The 13,917-nt window shown below is 35.8% G+C and overlaps 1 protein-coding gene across 1 annotated transcript in view; it reads right to left on the reverse strand.

Moving 5' to 3' along the window:
- The window catches only part of CHODL (chondrolectin), a 31,790-nt gene that overhangs the window by 1,572 nt on the left and 16,301 nt on the right, over positions 1–13,917 (reverse strand). Inside the window, exons 2-6 of the mRNA XM_039349355.1 lie at positions 11,360–11,666; positions 10,440–10,597; positions 9,575–9,622; positions 9,118–9,204; positions 4,565–4,667 (exon numbers count right to left, since the gene is read on the reverse strand). Coding sequence (XP_039205289.1) covers positions 4,565–4,667; positions 9,118–9,204; positions 9,575–9,622; positions 10,440–10,597; positions 11,360–11,666 — 703 coding nt within the window. The remainder of the gene's footprint in view (positions 1–4,564; positions 4,668–9,117; positions 9,205–9,574; positions 9,623–10,439; positions 10,598–11,359; positions 11,667–13,917) is intronic.

Consider the following 13,917-nt stretch of genomic DNA (forward strand, 5'->3'; position numbering starts at 1 on the left):
CTTAGACTTAAGGAAGGAAGCCAAGCAGCCTATAAGTCCTATGCAATATTTAACACTCAAGGCCTGTACCAATTGGCATACCAACTTAGTGCCAACTTCTGCATTAGTATAATTAAAGCATAAAACAATGTATATGGGTCAATATAAAAGAGAAAAAAAGTGACATTGCCATGGGTGTATATTACAAGCCACCCAACCAATCAGAAGAAATAGATGAACTCTATCAACCAGTTAACAAATGTATGTAGGAAGCATACCACAGTAGTAATGGGAGACTTCAACTATCCAGATATCAACTGGGAGACAAACTCTGCAGCGAGTGGGAGATCAAACAGATTCCTACCAACTTAGCTGACAACTTTGTCATCCAAGAGGTAAAGGAGGGAACTAGATGTAAAGCTATACTGGACTTAATGTTTACTAATAATGAAGAAGCAATAGAAGGAGTTGAAGTTGCCAGAACCTTGGGTGAAATGACCACGTCATACTGGAATTTAATATAATGCAAACACTAGCAATATTAAACAATCCAACCAGTGTCTTAAACTTCAAAAGAGTCAATTTTAGCAAACTCAGAGAGAACCTAGGAAAGATCCCATGGATGAAAATCCTAAAGCATGGGAAACTTTGAAAAATGTGATCATAAAAGCTCAAACCAGCACAATACCACTGAAAAAAAAAAAAACAAGAAATTCAAGAAGAAACCAGCATGGCTGCACAAAGATCTCTGTGATAAACTGAAAGAGAAAAAGGACAAATACAAAACACAGAAAGAGGGGCACATAACTAAGGCCAATTATCAGCAGACAGCCAGAACATGCAAAGATGAAGTCAGGAAAGCAAAGGCTCAGAACAAACAAAGACTTGCAATAGAAATCAAGGATAATAAAAAAAAAGTTTCTTCCAATATATTAACAACAAGAAAAAAGTTAAGGAAACTATAAGTCCACTAAAGAGAGAGGATGGCAAGGAAATAATAGACAACAGGGAGAAAGCAGAGCTGCTTAACTCATTCTTTGCATCAGTCTTCACACAAAAAGAAACTACAGCACAACATACCAAAAAAACCCATTGTAAAAGACAAACTAGAAACAAAAATTAAAATAAGCAGGAAAATGATAAGAGAACACTTATCCAACCTTGACGAATATAAAACACCGGGACCCGACAGACTACATCCCAGAGTTCTGAAGGAGCTGGCAGATGTTATCTCAGAAACATTGTACCGTATCTTTCAAAAATCCTGGAGCACTGGGGAAATACCTGAGGATTGGAAAGGGGCTGATGTGGTTCCCATCTTCAAGAAAGGAAAAAAACACGGACCCAGGAAACTACAGACCAATCAGTTTACCATCAATACCTTGGAAGAGCCTAGAAAAGATCATCAAAAAACAGATCTTCGAACAAACTAGAAGCAAACAAAGTTATAACTAGTAGCCAGCACTGGTTTGTTAAAAAAAGATCATGCCAACCAATCTTATTTCATTCTTTGATAAAGTGACTAAACTAGTAGACCAGTGAATGGATGTAGTATACTTAGATTTCAGTAAGGCATTTGATAAAGTAGACCGCAACCTACTCCTTGGTAAGCTAGAAAAAGGTAGAATAGACAACATCCCCACCAGATGGATCTGTAGCTCGCTGGCAAACCGTACTCAACAAATAGTCCTCAACCACATCCACATGGAGAGAAGTAAGTAAGTGGGATACCACAAAGTTCTGTCTTAGGCCCAGTACTCTTCAATATCTTCATCAATGATTTAGATGAGGGAATTGAAGGGGAACTCATCAAATGTGCAGATGACACTAAACTGGCAGGAGTAGCCAACACCCCCAGAAGACAAATTTAGGATCCAAAAAGATCTTGACAAACTTGAACAATGGGCCCTATCTAATAAAATGAGTTTCAATGTGGAGAAAAGCAAAGTTTTACATTTAGGCAAGAAAAATCAAAGGTATAAGTACAGATTAGGTTTTAAAACAGCAACTGTGAGAGGGACCTTGGAGTCCTAGTGGATGATCACTTGACTATGAGCCAACAGTGTGCAGCTGCCGCCAAAAAAGCTAATACAATCCTGGGTTGAATAAGCAGAGGCATAGAATCAAGATCACGTGAAATATTAATACCACTTTATAAAACCCTAGTAGGACCACACCTGGAAAAGTTGTTGAGAGTTTGGAAAAAATTCAGAGAAGAACAATTAAGATGATCAAAGGCCTGGAAACTAAAACATACGAAGAATGGCTGCAGGACTTGGGTTTGGCTAGTCTAAAGAAAAGAAGAAATAGGGGAGACATGATAGCAGTATTCCAGTATTTGAAGGGCTGCCACCAAGAAGAGAGGGTCACATTATTCACCAAAGCACCAAAGGGCAGGACAAGAAACAATGGTTGGAAACTGATCAAAGAGAGAAGCAACCTGGAATTAAGAAGAAACTTCCTAACATGAGGACAATTAACCAGTGGAAATGCTTGCCTTCAGAAATTGTGGGCACTCCATCACTGGAGATTTTTAAGAAGAGGCTAGACAGTTATTTGTTTGAGATGGTATAGGTTCTCCTGCTTGAGCAGAGGGCTGGATTAGAAAATCTCCAAGGTCCCTTCCAGCTCTACTCTGCTCTGCTCTGCTCTATTCCATATTGAATTAAATTACTCTTTTAATGCCATCTTTGAACAAAAATTGCAAGCTTTTTGACAGTGAGGGCTGCATTTTGAATGATGTGCCATGGACTGTTTTCCCCAAAGAAGGGCAGGATAGAAAATAACATTTATTATTCTTTGTATATTTAAAACTTTTACTTCTTTCACATTAACAATTGCAACTCAGTGGCAAATTTGTGATAGGTTGCAATCATTTGCCTTTTGGATCATGATGCTGCTGCTGATGATGATGATTCATTTGATTTGCTTCCCATTTTTCTTCTGAAAAGGCATTCAAAATGGTTGTTTTAAATATTACAGCAGCATGGAAGGAAGCCAAATAAAGTTATTAATGTTGCTGCTGATTTTAAAGGATTTTCTCTGAACAAATGTGGCAAAAACATATTCCCCAAACTATTTGTTCAGTAGGAACACTGCTAACTTCCTATGAGTTTATAGAGTTTATCGTAATTTCAAGACTGTCAAAGCTCAAAGTAATCGATGTTTTTAATTTTTTAGAAGAATACTGGGTAGCTTAGGCACTGACATTCTACCTTCAAAATAGAATCAGAAGATGACCTTAGAAATGAGCAATGTACCAAGTTAGAATCTAAATGTTCTGTAAGGGATTCAGATGATAATGGAGATGAATCACTGAAGCAGTTTCTCCTTGCTTCCCTAGAAGAAAGAAAGGGAAAGCCTCTAAGCATGAATGGTTTGCCATAAAGCACAGAAGAAATGCTTGGTTCTTAATATTATGGGTTAATATCTGCATGTCTGATATAGATTTCCTCGTATTAACCAAATATTTTTTTCAGTTTTGGTAACCTATTCTTTCTAAATATTGGATTTAACTTCCATAACTCCTCACTAACACATCACACATTTGGGAGGCAAGAGAAAATTCTTTGCTGCATTTTCTGGAGGAAATAAAACCAACAATTTTTGTATCAGCTCCTTCCCCTTATAACATTTCATTAGTTCTCCTGTGTTTTTTATCCTAGTTTCTGACTGTACATCATACACCCCTGGCAGAGAGTAATATATATGGTAATGATGATTTATATGCATATTATTTATATGCATCCTTCCTGACCACCATTGTTGTTTTGGGGAACAGTTTGCAAACTGATTACATAAATACCCCAGAAGATTGTGGAAGGAAGTTCTAACAAGATATCTGGTGAAGTTTTTGGACTAAGTAGATGCCCTTGACTTTTTATTGTTTGCTTTAGGACCTTGCCACTTACAATATATTTGACAGGTCCTACACTGCCACAAAAATTGGGAAATACTACAATCAAGTAAGATTAAATATTATGAAAATAAGTGGCTAGAAACTTCCATACTGGGAGCATTGTTCAACTCTTTCTTCTGTAACAGCATTCCCACTTCACAATACAAAATGAACAATGACTATAATATTCCAAGAGGGGGTGGAAAATGAACTGATCCATCTTTGGAAAATGGTTTCTTTGAATATTTTCAAAGCAGGAAATACTATTATGCATAATTGCTTTTGCTTAAAGCAGAATATATAATAGAGCATATTATGGTTCATATTGCAAAGCCTGTATCTTAATTTTGATGTTAACCTGAAATGTTAACTTTCTAATGAAGTTATACAGAAGCAACAAGCTTACCTATATTGGTTTAACAATACTATTTGATCTATGACAGGGCCACAACTTGCTCCCTCTATATATACTGCATGTTTTATCTTTGAGTAGGTGGCTACATTTTTAAATACATTCTTTTTCACAGTACATGCACTATGCAATATGATGGATGTCATTCAGGATGGATAGTCTTGTATGTTATGTAGACTGGACTTGAATAGGAGTAAGTGGCTGATGTACACATGTATTCCAAAGAACATAAATCACAGATACAAATTGTCATGTTTGATAAAACACTGAATTACCTTTTATGAAGCATCTGGAAACAGCAAGTCCCAAAAGCCACTAATATCAACAACAACAGCGGTATGGTTGGTATAACAACATAAATTAAATTAGGAATTAGACCTACAAAAAGAAAGAATATTATTATACTTTAATATGTATGTATGTATGTATGTATGTATGTATGTATGTATGTAACTAAATCTTTTCATCCTGAAATTTCTTCAAAGCCTTCTAACACTAATGGCAAAAATGATATTCCCCTATAATATACAACTAAGAGAAAGTTGCAAAATATATCTTAACATTGCTTATTCTAGCAATTCATCCACCAGTGGAATAAAAAAAAGCATTCAGACTTATATACCACTTCATAATGCTTTACACCAGTGGTTCTCAACCTGTGGGTCAGGACCCCATTTGGGGTCAAATGACCATTTCACGGGGGTCGCCAAACAACGCAGTCCGCCATTTTTTTCCCTTTTCCTTAGCTGTGCTACTCCCTTTTATTCTGTTGGCTTTTGAAAGCCAATAGAATAGACTCTCTTGAATAGAGTCTAATTCTATTGGCTTTCAAAAGCCAATAAGAATTGTCCAGGCTGTCTCTGCCCTGCTGAGCCTGCCAAAAGTCCCATTCTGCAAACGGTGCTGCACCAGTTGAGTAGTCCTCGACTTACGACCGGTTGAGTAGTCCTCAACTTACGATCGGTTGGGGGTCGCGGCATTAAAAAGGTTGAGAACCACTGCTTTACACACTCTCTAAGCAATTTACAGAGTCAGCATATTGCTTCCAAAAATATAGGCCCTCATTTTACTAACCACAAAAGGATGAAAGGCTGAGTCAACCTTCTGCCCATCAGGATTGAGTTCCTGGCAGTGAGCTGAGTTAGCCTGCAAAACTGCATTCTAACCACCACACCACCATGTCTCAAAACTGCATTCTAACCACCACACCACCATGTCTCATATAACCAAAAATCTGAATAAAGTATATCTTAAAACCTTTTCATTTATCTAGGCATTGATGAAGAGAAATTGCCTTGGCCCATATATAAAATATATAATACCGTATATTTAATGTGTATAAAACACATAATAATGTTAAAGGTTTACAATCTTTTGGGCCCACATTATAGGCCACAGGCCACCGGTTAGACACACCTGTCTTAAAGCATATGAATCAATGTTTTTTTCATGAACAGAATTCCATGGTTTATATGAAATTTGTTTTGATGTACATTCAAAGTCACATTTTTTAATCTAAACATTTCAGCCAGAGAACACATTTTAAAGACAGTGTAGAAACCAACTTTATAGTTTTGATTGTTAAGTATGTATAGCTACAAACTGAGCCAACTTGAATTCAGTTTAATAAATAATGTTCCTTAAATGCTATGCACTGTACATTAAGAAATTTGGAAAGACTCTTTCTTTCCCAAATATCTTATTTTTTATTCATGAATATATTTACATGCTAGACTTATTATCTTCATCTGCTCCAAATAATCCTTTTCCTTCTGACTCCCTTATCTATAGCATTCATTCATTATAGTTCATTTTAATCCCAGCCTTTTTAATTGTATTTTGATTCTTTATCTATTTTTCTACAAATTAAATGAATCCCTCTACATATCAGTCATAAGGGGTTGGGAAGCCTGTTGTAAGAATGCCAACAAAAATGGTAGACAATAGTAATGGAGCATAGCAAACCATGAATGCAATTCTGCAGAAGTCTTCCCAATGTTAATTATCATAACTTCATTTAAAATTTATAATCACTTTGCTCTCTTTAGTTTAAGGAAAGATCATTGCTGACAAATACCTAAAAACCACTTTCAGGCTTCCATATTTCTAATGGGGGGGGAAGCAAGAGGTCTATCATCATTTCCTTAAACAATATGCACATAAGAGTATAAGGCAAATTTCTTCTTCGTTGAACTTTTTTAACATGGGTGGAACGCAGATTGGTGAAGAGTTCACTAGAAAATGGGCCAGAATTGACCTCAATTATGTAGCAACTAAAGAACAAAGAGCTAGATTTAATGTATTCAATTCAATATATTCAATTTAGCACCAACCAAATCCAAAATGAATCAATAAAGCCAAATGAAATAGAAAATATAATAAAAGTTATAAAAAGAAAAGGAATAAGAAAAGGAATACAGAAGAACAGATTGTTAGACCACTAATAACATTCACACCCCAAACATATTCAACAGGATTTCCCTACCCTAATACTTGGGTGAACAACCAGGATGTTAGAACTTTCTGGAATGCCATCAGGGTGGGTGCCATATGAATATCATAGAAACTTCAATCCAGATGGCAAATGCCATCACAAAGTTGACAACGTGTATCCTAATAGATGACAAATTTTAATTAAAGGGATTATGAAAATTCCAACCCAGAGCAAGGCCTCCAAAGCCAGAATGGATACAATTAGTACACAAGATAAATCTGTGCGAAGGCCCCCTCTTTCAACAGGAGCTGTGAGTCTAGAACAGGGGTAGGCAACCCAAAACACTTAAAGAGCCACTTGGACCCGTTTCCCACCAAAAACAAAACACTGGGAGCCACAAAACCATTTTGATATCTAAAATGAAGATAACACTGCATATATCCTTTTTTACCTTTATTATCAGTGTGTGTGTTTGTGTATGTGTGTGTGTTTGTGTGTGTGTATGTATGTGTGTGTGTATATATGTATACACAAACACACACAAACACACAAACACACACACACACATAATAAAGGTAAAAAAGGATATATGCAGTGTTATCTTCATTTTAGATGTCAAAAGGGTCTCTCTCTGTCTCTCTCTCTCCCTCCCTCTCTATCTGCCCTTGGTCTGCCACTCCTCTTCCCCCACTCTCTTTCTCTCTCTCTTTCCTCTCTCTCTCTCTCTCTCTCTCCCTCCCTCTCTCTCTTTCTCTCTTTCTCCCCCCTCTCCTATCTGCTGCTCACCTGGCAAGCTTCAAGCTGTTGTCCAACAAGCAACCTCGTCTCTTTTATGACTCATGGACTTCAACTCCCAGAATTCCTGAGTCAGCCTAGCTAGGCTAGCTAGCTCTCTCCTGCCCTTCCTGCTTCCTGCTTCCTGCAGAGACGCAGCAAAGGGAGGAGCTCCACCCAGTAAGCTTTTCAGCTCCTCGGATAACACTGTGAGTGCACTCTCTTTTTTTTACACACACACACACACACACAGAGAGAGAGAGAGAGAGAGAGAGAGAGAGAGAGAGAGAGAGAGAAGCGAAGCGAAATTGCCTCTCTCTGTCTCTCTCTGCAAAGGCAGAGGAGGCTGGGAGCCACAGGGGAAGGCTCAAAGAGCCGCATGCGGCTCCGGAGCCGCAGGTTGCCGACATGTGGTCTAGAAAGACCTCAAACTGTGTGCCAACTCTGTGCCACCCAATCTTGAGTCAAAGATGATATATCACCAGAACCTGGGGTACTAAAAACCCAAAGCCACTCTATCTTGCCAGGGTTAAATTGGAGCCAGTTTCTTCCCAAAGCTTCATGGTATCCATGCGCTGCAGCACATCACCCAGAATATAGATGTATAACTTGATAGTAATTGACATACTAATGATGCAGCACATCATGCCATTGAATGACCTCCCCCAGGAGTTTCACATAGATATTAAAGACAAGCAGTCAAAAATCTGAACCCATCCCACACCACAGGAGCTAGGGTTAGAGCTATCCCCACCTGAACAACATTATAAGTCATAACCAGCAACTTGAATCACACTTGAATCTTACTGATAATTAGTACAGCTTTCAAAACAGTGGTGTAACGTAGGCATGCCAAGGCATACCCATAGCATTATGGACCAGTTGAAGCTCCAAGTAGCCTTTGAGGGCAGACCCATGTATAGCATATGATAAGAGTCAAGCCTGAGATAACAAAGGCATGAATGATCCTCTGTGCTTCCTTATCCAGAAAAGGATATAGCTGGTATACCAGTTGGAGCTGTGTAAAGATCTTTCTGGCCACAACTATTTATTTTGCTACTTCCTTATTGATCCTGAAGATGCACTACGACTTAGAGAGGCAAAACATTCACCATGCAAGCATATGGTACCAAGCATAAAAGTTATCATGTGATTAATCAGCAATTTTGCATATTTTTAAGATGCTAGCTTTGAGAATTCCAAGTTTCCACGAATGTATAAGAGCAAACTTGGTACAACAGCATACTCTTATTGTCATGGCCAATAGAGCCACTTCATTATTTATTTATTTGTTTGTTTGTTTGTTTATTTATTTATTTAATGAGCTACCATTTGTAAAAATTGAATTAAGAAAAATGTTAATTGGAAAAATACAAATTTCAAGTTTGTTCACATGCCAACATTTTATTGGATTTTGTTTTTATTGCTGTCCATTTCTCCTGCATTCATATTCAGCTGGCATTTCCAAAAAATTATACTTAAAATTCCTTATCTCGCTACAATTTACTTTCTGTTGAATTCAAATTTATATCATTTTTCCTTTAAAATGCTAAATGCATCTAATTGGTCTTTCGAAATAGCCTTCTGAAATGTGATCTAAAAACTAAACGTATCAATTACCACCAGTTTCAGTAACGACCAATGGAAAGTCATCTTCTGACTTGCTTGAATCATTAGGCTTCACGGCTGGCACTGTTGCTTGAACTTCTGAAAAAGCAATTTTGGGGGAGGAAAGTACAGTAAACTTGTTTTCTATATCTTTACATCTGCTTTTGTAATTGTACTTTTAAAAGATTAAAAAAATCTACAGCTAATCATTTTTAAAAGCAAGTGTGGGCGATAAATTCTGGCTATAGGTTTCTTTGCTACATTGGGATCACATCTGGAATAAAAGTTATCAAAACTGCAATATTCTAAAGGGTAGCTATATGCTATAAAACACACAGTTGGATATTTTTCTGAATTGTAATGGTAGTTAAGATGTTTCAATTTAGCCTGCTTTTTAAATCTATTTTGATTTAAAAAATAATTCAGATTTCATCTCTCAACACCGCAGTTCTGTCCAAAATGTTCTTACCATGATGTGGATCTGTTCTGTCTCCTGATTCTTTTTCTAGGATATCTTCTGTTAAATCAATAAGAAACAATTAAAAACATTATTTTTACTGTTTTGTACATAACATCAAAAATAACTTTAATAAACTTTTTTCAGTCTTTATAACTAACCTTTCCTAGTCTACTTCCATTTGGAAAAGCAAATTGAATACTCTTTCAGTTCATTTTTCAGATGAACTGGACTTGTTGCTGTAATTTTTAAGCCTCAAGAGGCACTAAATTGTGGAAGACTCATTGAAACATGAATGTGCAGCACTGTATTTCATGGAATGAGATTTAGGAAAAAACAAGATCCAGAAGTTTAAAAAAATATTTTCTATTTTTATCCCATTCTTATTTCAAAGATCCTGTAATATATATGTGTCCTATTTTCATAGAATATCCAAAAGTAAAAACAGTGAAAGATGTATATATGAACTATACTGTATATAATAGAACAGAATTATGGGGACATGAACTAAAAACATTCTTTTACACAAATATTTTATGAAGCACATTGATTTTACTTGGTTATTATTTTGAACATATTGCCTGACCAAGTTATGAGACTACTTAGGTGAATTTATCTGAACTTCTATAGCTCAATATCAGACCTGTAAAAATCTATTAGATTGCTATTGCACTAAATGATTTAGCAGTTTAAATGTCATCAGTATGAAAAATGCAGAAGACAAACACAAAGACTGTAACATTATTTAATAGTAAACTATACTAATCAGGGACTTCTCCCTTGGTTCTGAATCCCAATTACAAGGAAAGTACCACTATTGATTTATCTGTGATTCAAAAGTAAAAATTGCATCAAGAACCTGGTTTAACAGCCCTACCTGACTTATACTTGCAGATGAAATTGTGCTTCATATTACATCTGTCGTCATTCCATTGATAAAGATAAGGCCCTCCTAAACCTGGATTTGCAGATGGCTGATGATACATCACAACACAAGCTTCACTCCCACAGGAAGGCTCATCAGTATACCAATTTCTATAAAGCAGAAACATAACAAATGCAAAATATAACTTTTGAATCTTTATTATTCTATTGAATAGAATAATATTTAAATAGGTTTTTTTCTTCCTCTCAGTTTTTCCACATTCCTAAGTTAGTAAGAAGTTGGGCTTTGTGCAACTCCTTTGTTAGATTTTTCCATGCCAAATAAGTATAAGTTGCAGCAAAGATCTATTTGTACTAACGTTTTACAAAACAAAAAACTAAATGGAAATTGTTGGCATTCAAACCCATAATGGAAGGAAAAACTACAGTACATGTTCTGTAAAATATGTTTGGAAAAATTATTGAATGACAGTGCAGTATATGGAAAGAAATATGTTATCCAAGATTCAGGAAGAAGTGAGACCAAAAATCACATTCCAATACATCCACTATTTCATGGGCAACTCTTGGTAGGATACTACCTATCATCTCAATAACACTATAATGAACTCTATATGAACAAGGCAGAATGGAAAAGAATGGTACAAGGCCTACAGATAATGATAAAAAAAATCCATGCTGGTGTGGGGAGGCAATAGAAAAATAGACTATTAAATGCATAACTATCTGATAAAACCAAGATAATGGAAGAATGAGAAAATATGTGACATCTCAACACAATCCCCAAGTTGGAAGGGGATTTATTGCTCTTAGCTCATATACTGAATATCTTGTCTACTGGAAACATGGACCTGAATATGTCTTAGTCTTCTATTTCTAGAAGTTTGGGGATAAAATATTAAGAGCTTTTACCTGAAGAGAGAACTGCTTCCATCTGTCCATTTGTAAAGATCAGGGCAGGCACTAGATGTAGTTTGTCCCTGTCTCCATAGACCAATCCAGAAGTCTCCATCAGAAATCCCAGGCCCTGATTTTGTGAGATTCTGCAGCATACTTTCTATCAGTTTCTGTTCTGTTTCACTTTCAAAACTGAGAAGTACTCCACCTCCCATTTCACAAGCTTGGCGAGCCTCTTGAAAACCCACACGCCGAGACATGTCTTGGAAATAGGCAATCTTGTAGCAGGGATGTGCTGAGTCACCATAGCATATCTTTTGACCTAAAAAAAAAAAAACCCCACAAAATAACACTATATAATTTTTATTAATATCCATAGATTTCAGCTACATCTTTTATTATATTATAAGTCATTTATGTTCAGACAATATTGCTTCCCCTGCTTCCTTTCTCTTTATTGCTAAAATTAAAATTTTAAAAGGCAAGATACAGTACGTACATAATGTACTTTGCTTGGTACATTTGGGATTATCCATTTGGAAACACTTATTTCACCCCAACCTATATGACATGAAGAAGGCCAAAGGAAAAAAAAACGTGGGTCCACTTGCTTCTCTCTGAGTACATGAAAAATAAAGTATTGGGAGTCCACTGAAAAAGCAAATAAGTTGTTGGCATGTTATAGTTTCATTCCTTACTGTATTATTGCCCATTATGGGCTGTGTTGGAAAGCTTTATCTATTCCCCTTGTAGTCATGACAAGTTCTTGAAACAACATACATGAAAAGGTGTTTTATTTCCAGGAGGCGGCTTTCCTGAAATGTTTCAGCTTATTCATTTTTACAATCTGAGTATGGGTTAGATTATAATGTAGCCGAAAACATGACTTTATGCTTTCTTTCATAATTTTTCTATCAAAATTATTCAAATCTAAATATGGAGTTTGAACCACTCAATATACTTGCTCCACCACTGAATGCATTACATGTCATTACTTGACATTCAAAAGGCTTTATTTCTGTCTAACAGAGGGGAAGGGATACATCACCATCTATCTCCTGGAGAAACAAGATTATGTTTTATTTTTTTGCTTGTGGATATTTAATAAATTATATGAAATGGTTAAATATGCAAAATTGGAAAGGTATTCTAGCTATGAGAATGCACAGTGATGAGCAATAACCCATTTTCTAATTGTTCCCACACACAAGCCTAGCTCACCTAAATGTCTGGAGCACTTGGTTAATTGGGGACAACTTTTATCTCTTAAAAATTATCTACCTTAAGATAGATTTCTCTATCAAAGTCTGGTATGAATAATGAGGCAAAATTAAAAACAATGGTCTCTTAAAGATCCAATGGTCTCTAGTACCAAATCAATACAAGGCCCAGGGAAATTAAATAATCTATTCCTGCCTAATATACACATGTGTCTGGTTTGTGGTGCATGTTTCTCTTTTCTCTTATTGCAATTTATATCAAATACAAATGATTACATCCAATATCAAATGTTCTGTTAAAAAGCATTTTACTTCTTTTCTTTGCATAACCTCTCAATGAAGTTATAATTTCACTAGATAGGGGCAGAAACTAATTGCTTATGGAGCTACTACATTGTGGAGTCCTCAATAGCCAATACCATAAGAGGGGCCATTATGCTGAAGCAAGCTGGCAACAGTTGGAGGAAAATAATGACTGAGTAAAGTAATGACTAAGCAGTGAAGAAATAAGATCTGATGAAGGACCAAGACTTTGTATCACATAACAACATCTTAGAAAATACCTGAAGATCAGACTTGATGATAGAAATGGGATTCATGTTGTACAACTATACTGAAATCCAAGCAGGGAGCAAATTCCAGAAGACTTCCAGGAAAAATCTCACTGGAAGAACTTCAGCAATTAGTCTTGGAAACATCCTGGAAATCAGAATCAGAGTCGGATATTGACATAAAATAAGATTAGGATCTAATTTCTTCTTCATCAACTAAGATGAAGTTGAAAAGGAAATGTAGACTAAAATGTAGACTTAAAAGCTAATTAAAATCTATTAAACTGAAGAGTAGTAAGAAACATAATAAACCTGAAAAAGACCTATTTAAGCTATTTTATTAATTTAGTTTAAAAATGTATTTAATTTACTATGAAAATAATTAAGTCTACATATTTTAAACTTGTTCAATACCTTCTCAACCTGTAACGTAATATACGCTAGCTAACCAACAATGTATTTTTGCCTTTCCAGAGGACAAGCAGATCAGTCTCTGTAGAAAAATAAATAAACAAACAACAACTGATCTCATGTCAACAACTGCAACATTCAGGAAGAAATGACAGAATATTTCAATATTCAGAGATAGTATATTGCTGACCCTGAGGTTACATTCTCCAAAATAGAAATTTTATTAAGAAACTCCAGATGAATCAGAACTAATGAAGTCTTGATTCCATTCATTTTTGCTTGAATAAATACAAAGGCTTGTCAGTTCTACTACAGGTGTTGATTAACATAGCAAAACTGAGATTGCCACCAATTACAGATGTTATGAATTTTTACTTTTAGATTTTATTGC

The sequence above is a fragment of the Crotalus tigris genome, unplaced genomic scaffold (assembly GCF_016545835.1).
Source record: "Crotalus tigris isolate CLP2741 ecotype Arizona unplaced genomic scaffold, ASM1654583v1 scf7180000018265.1456218, whole genome shotgun sequence".
In the NCBI taxonomy this organism is placed as follows: domain Eukaryota; kingdom Metazoa; phylum Chordata; class Lepidosauria; order Squamata; family Viperidae; genus Crotalus; species Crotalus tigris.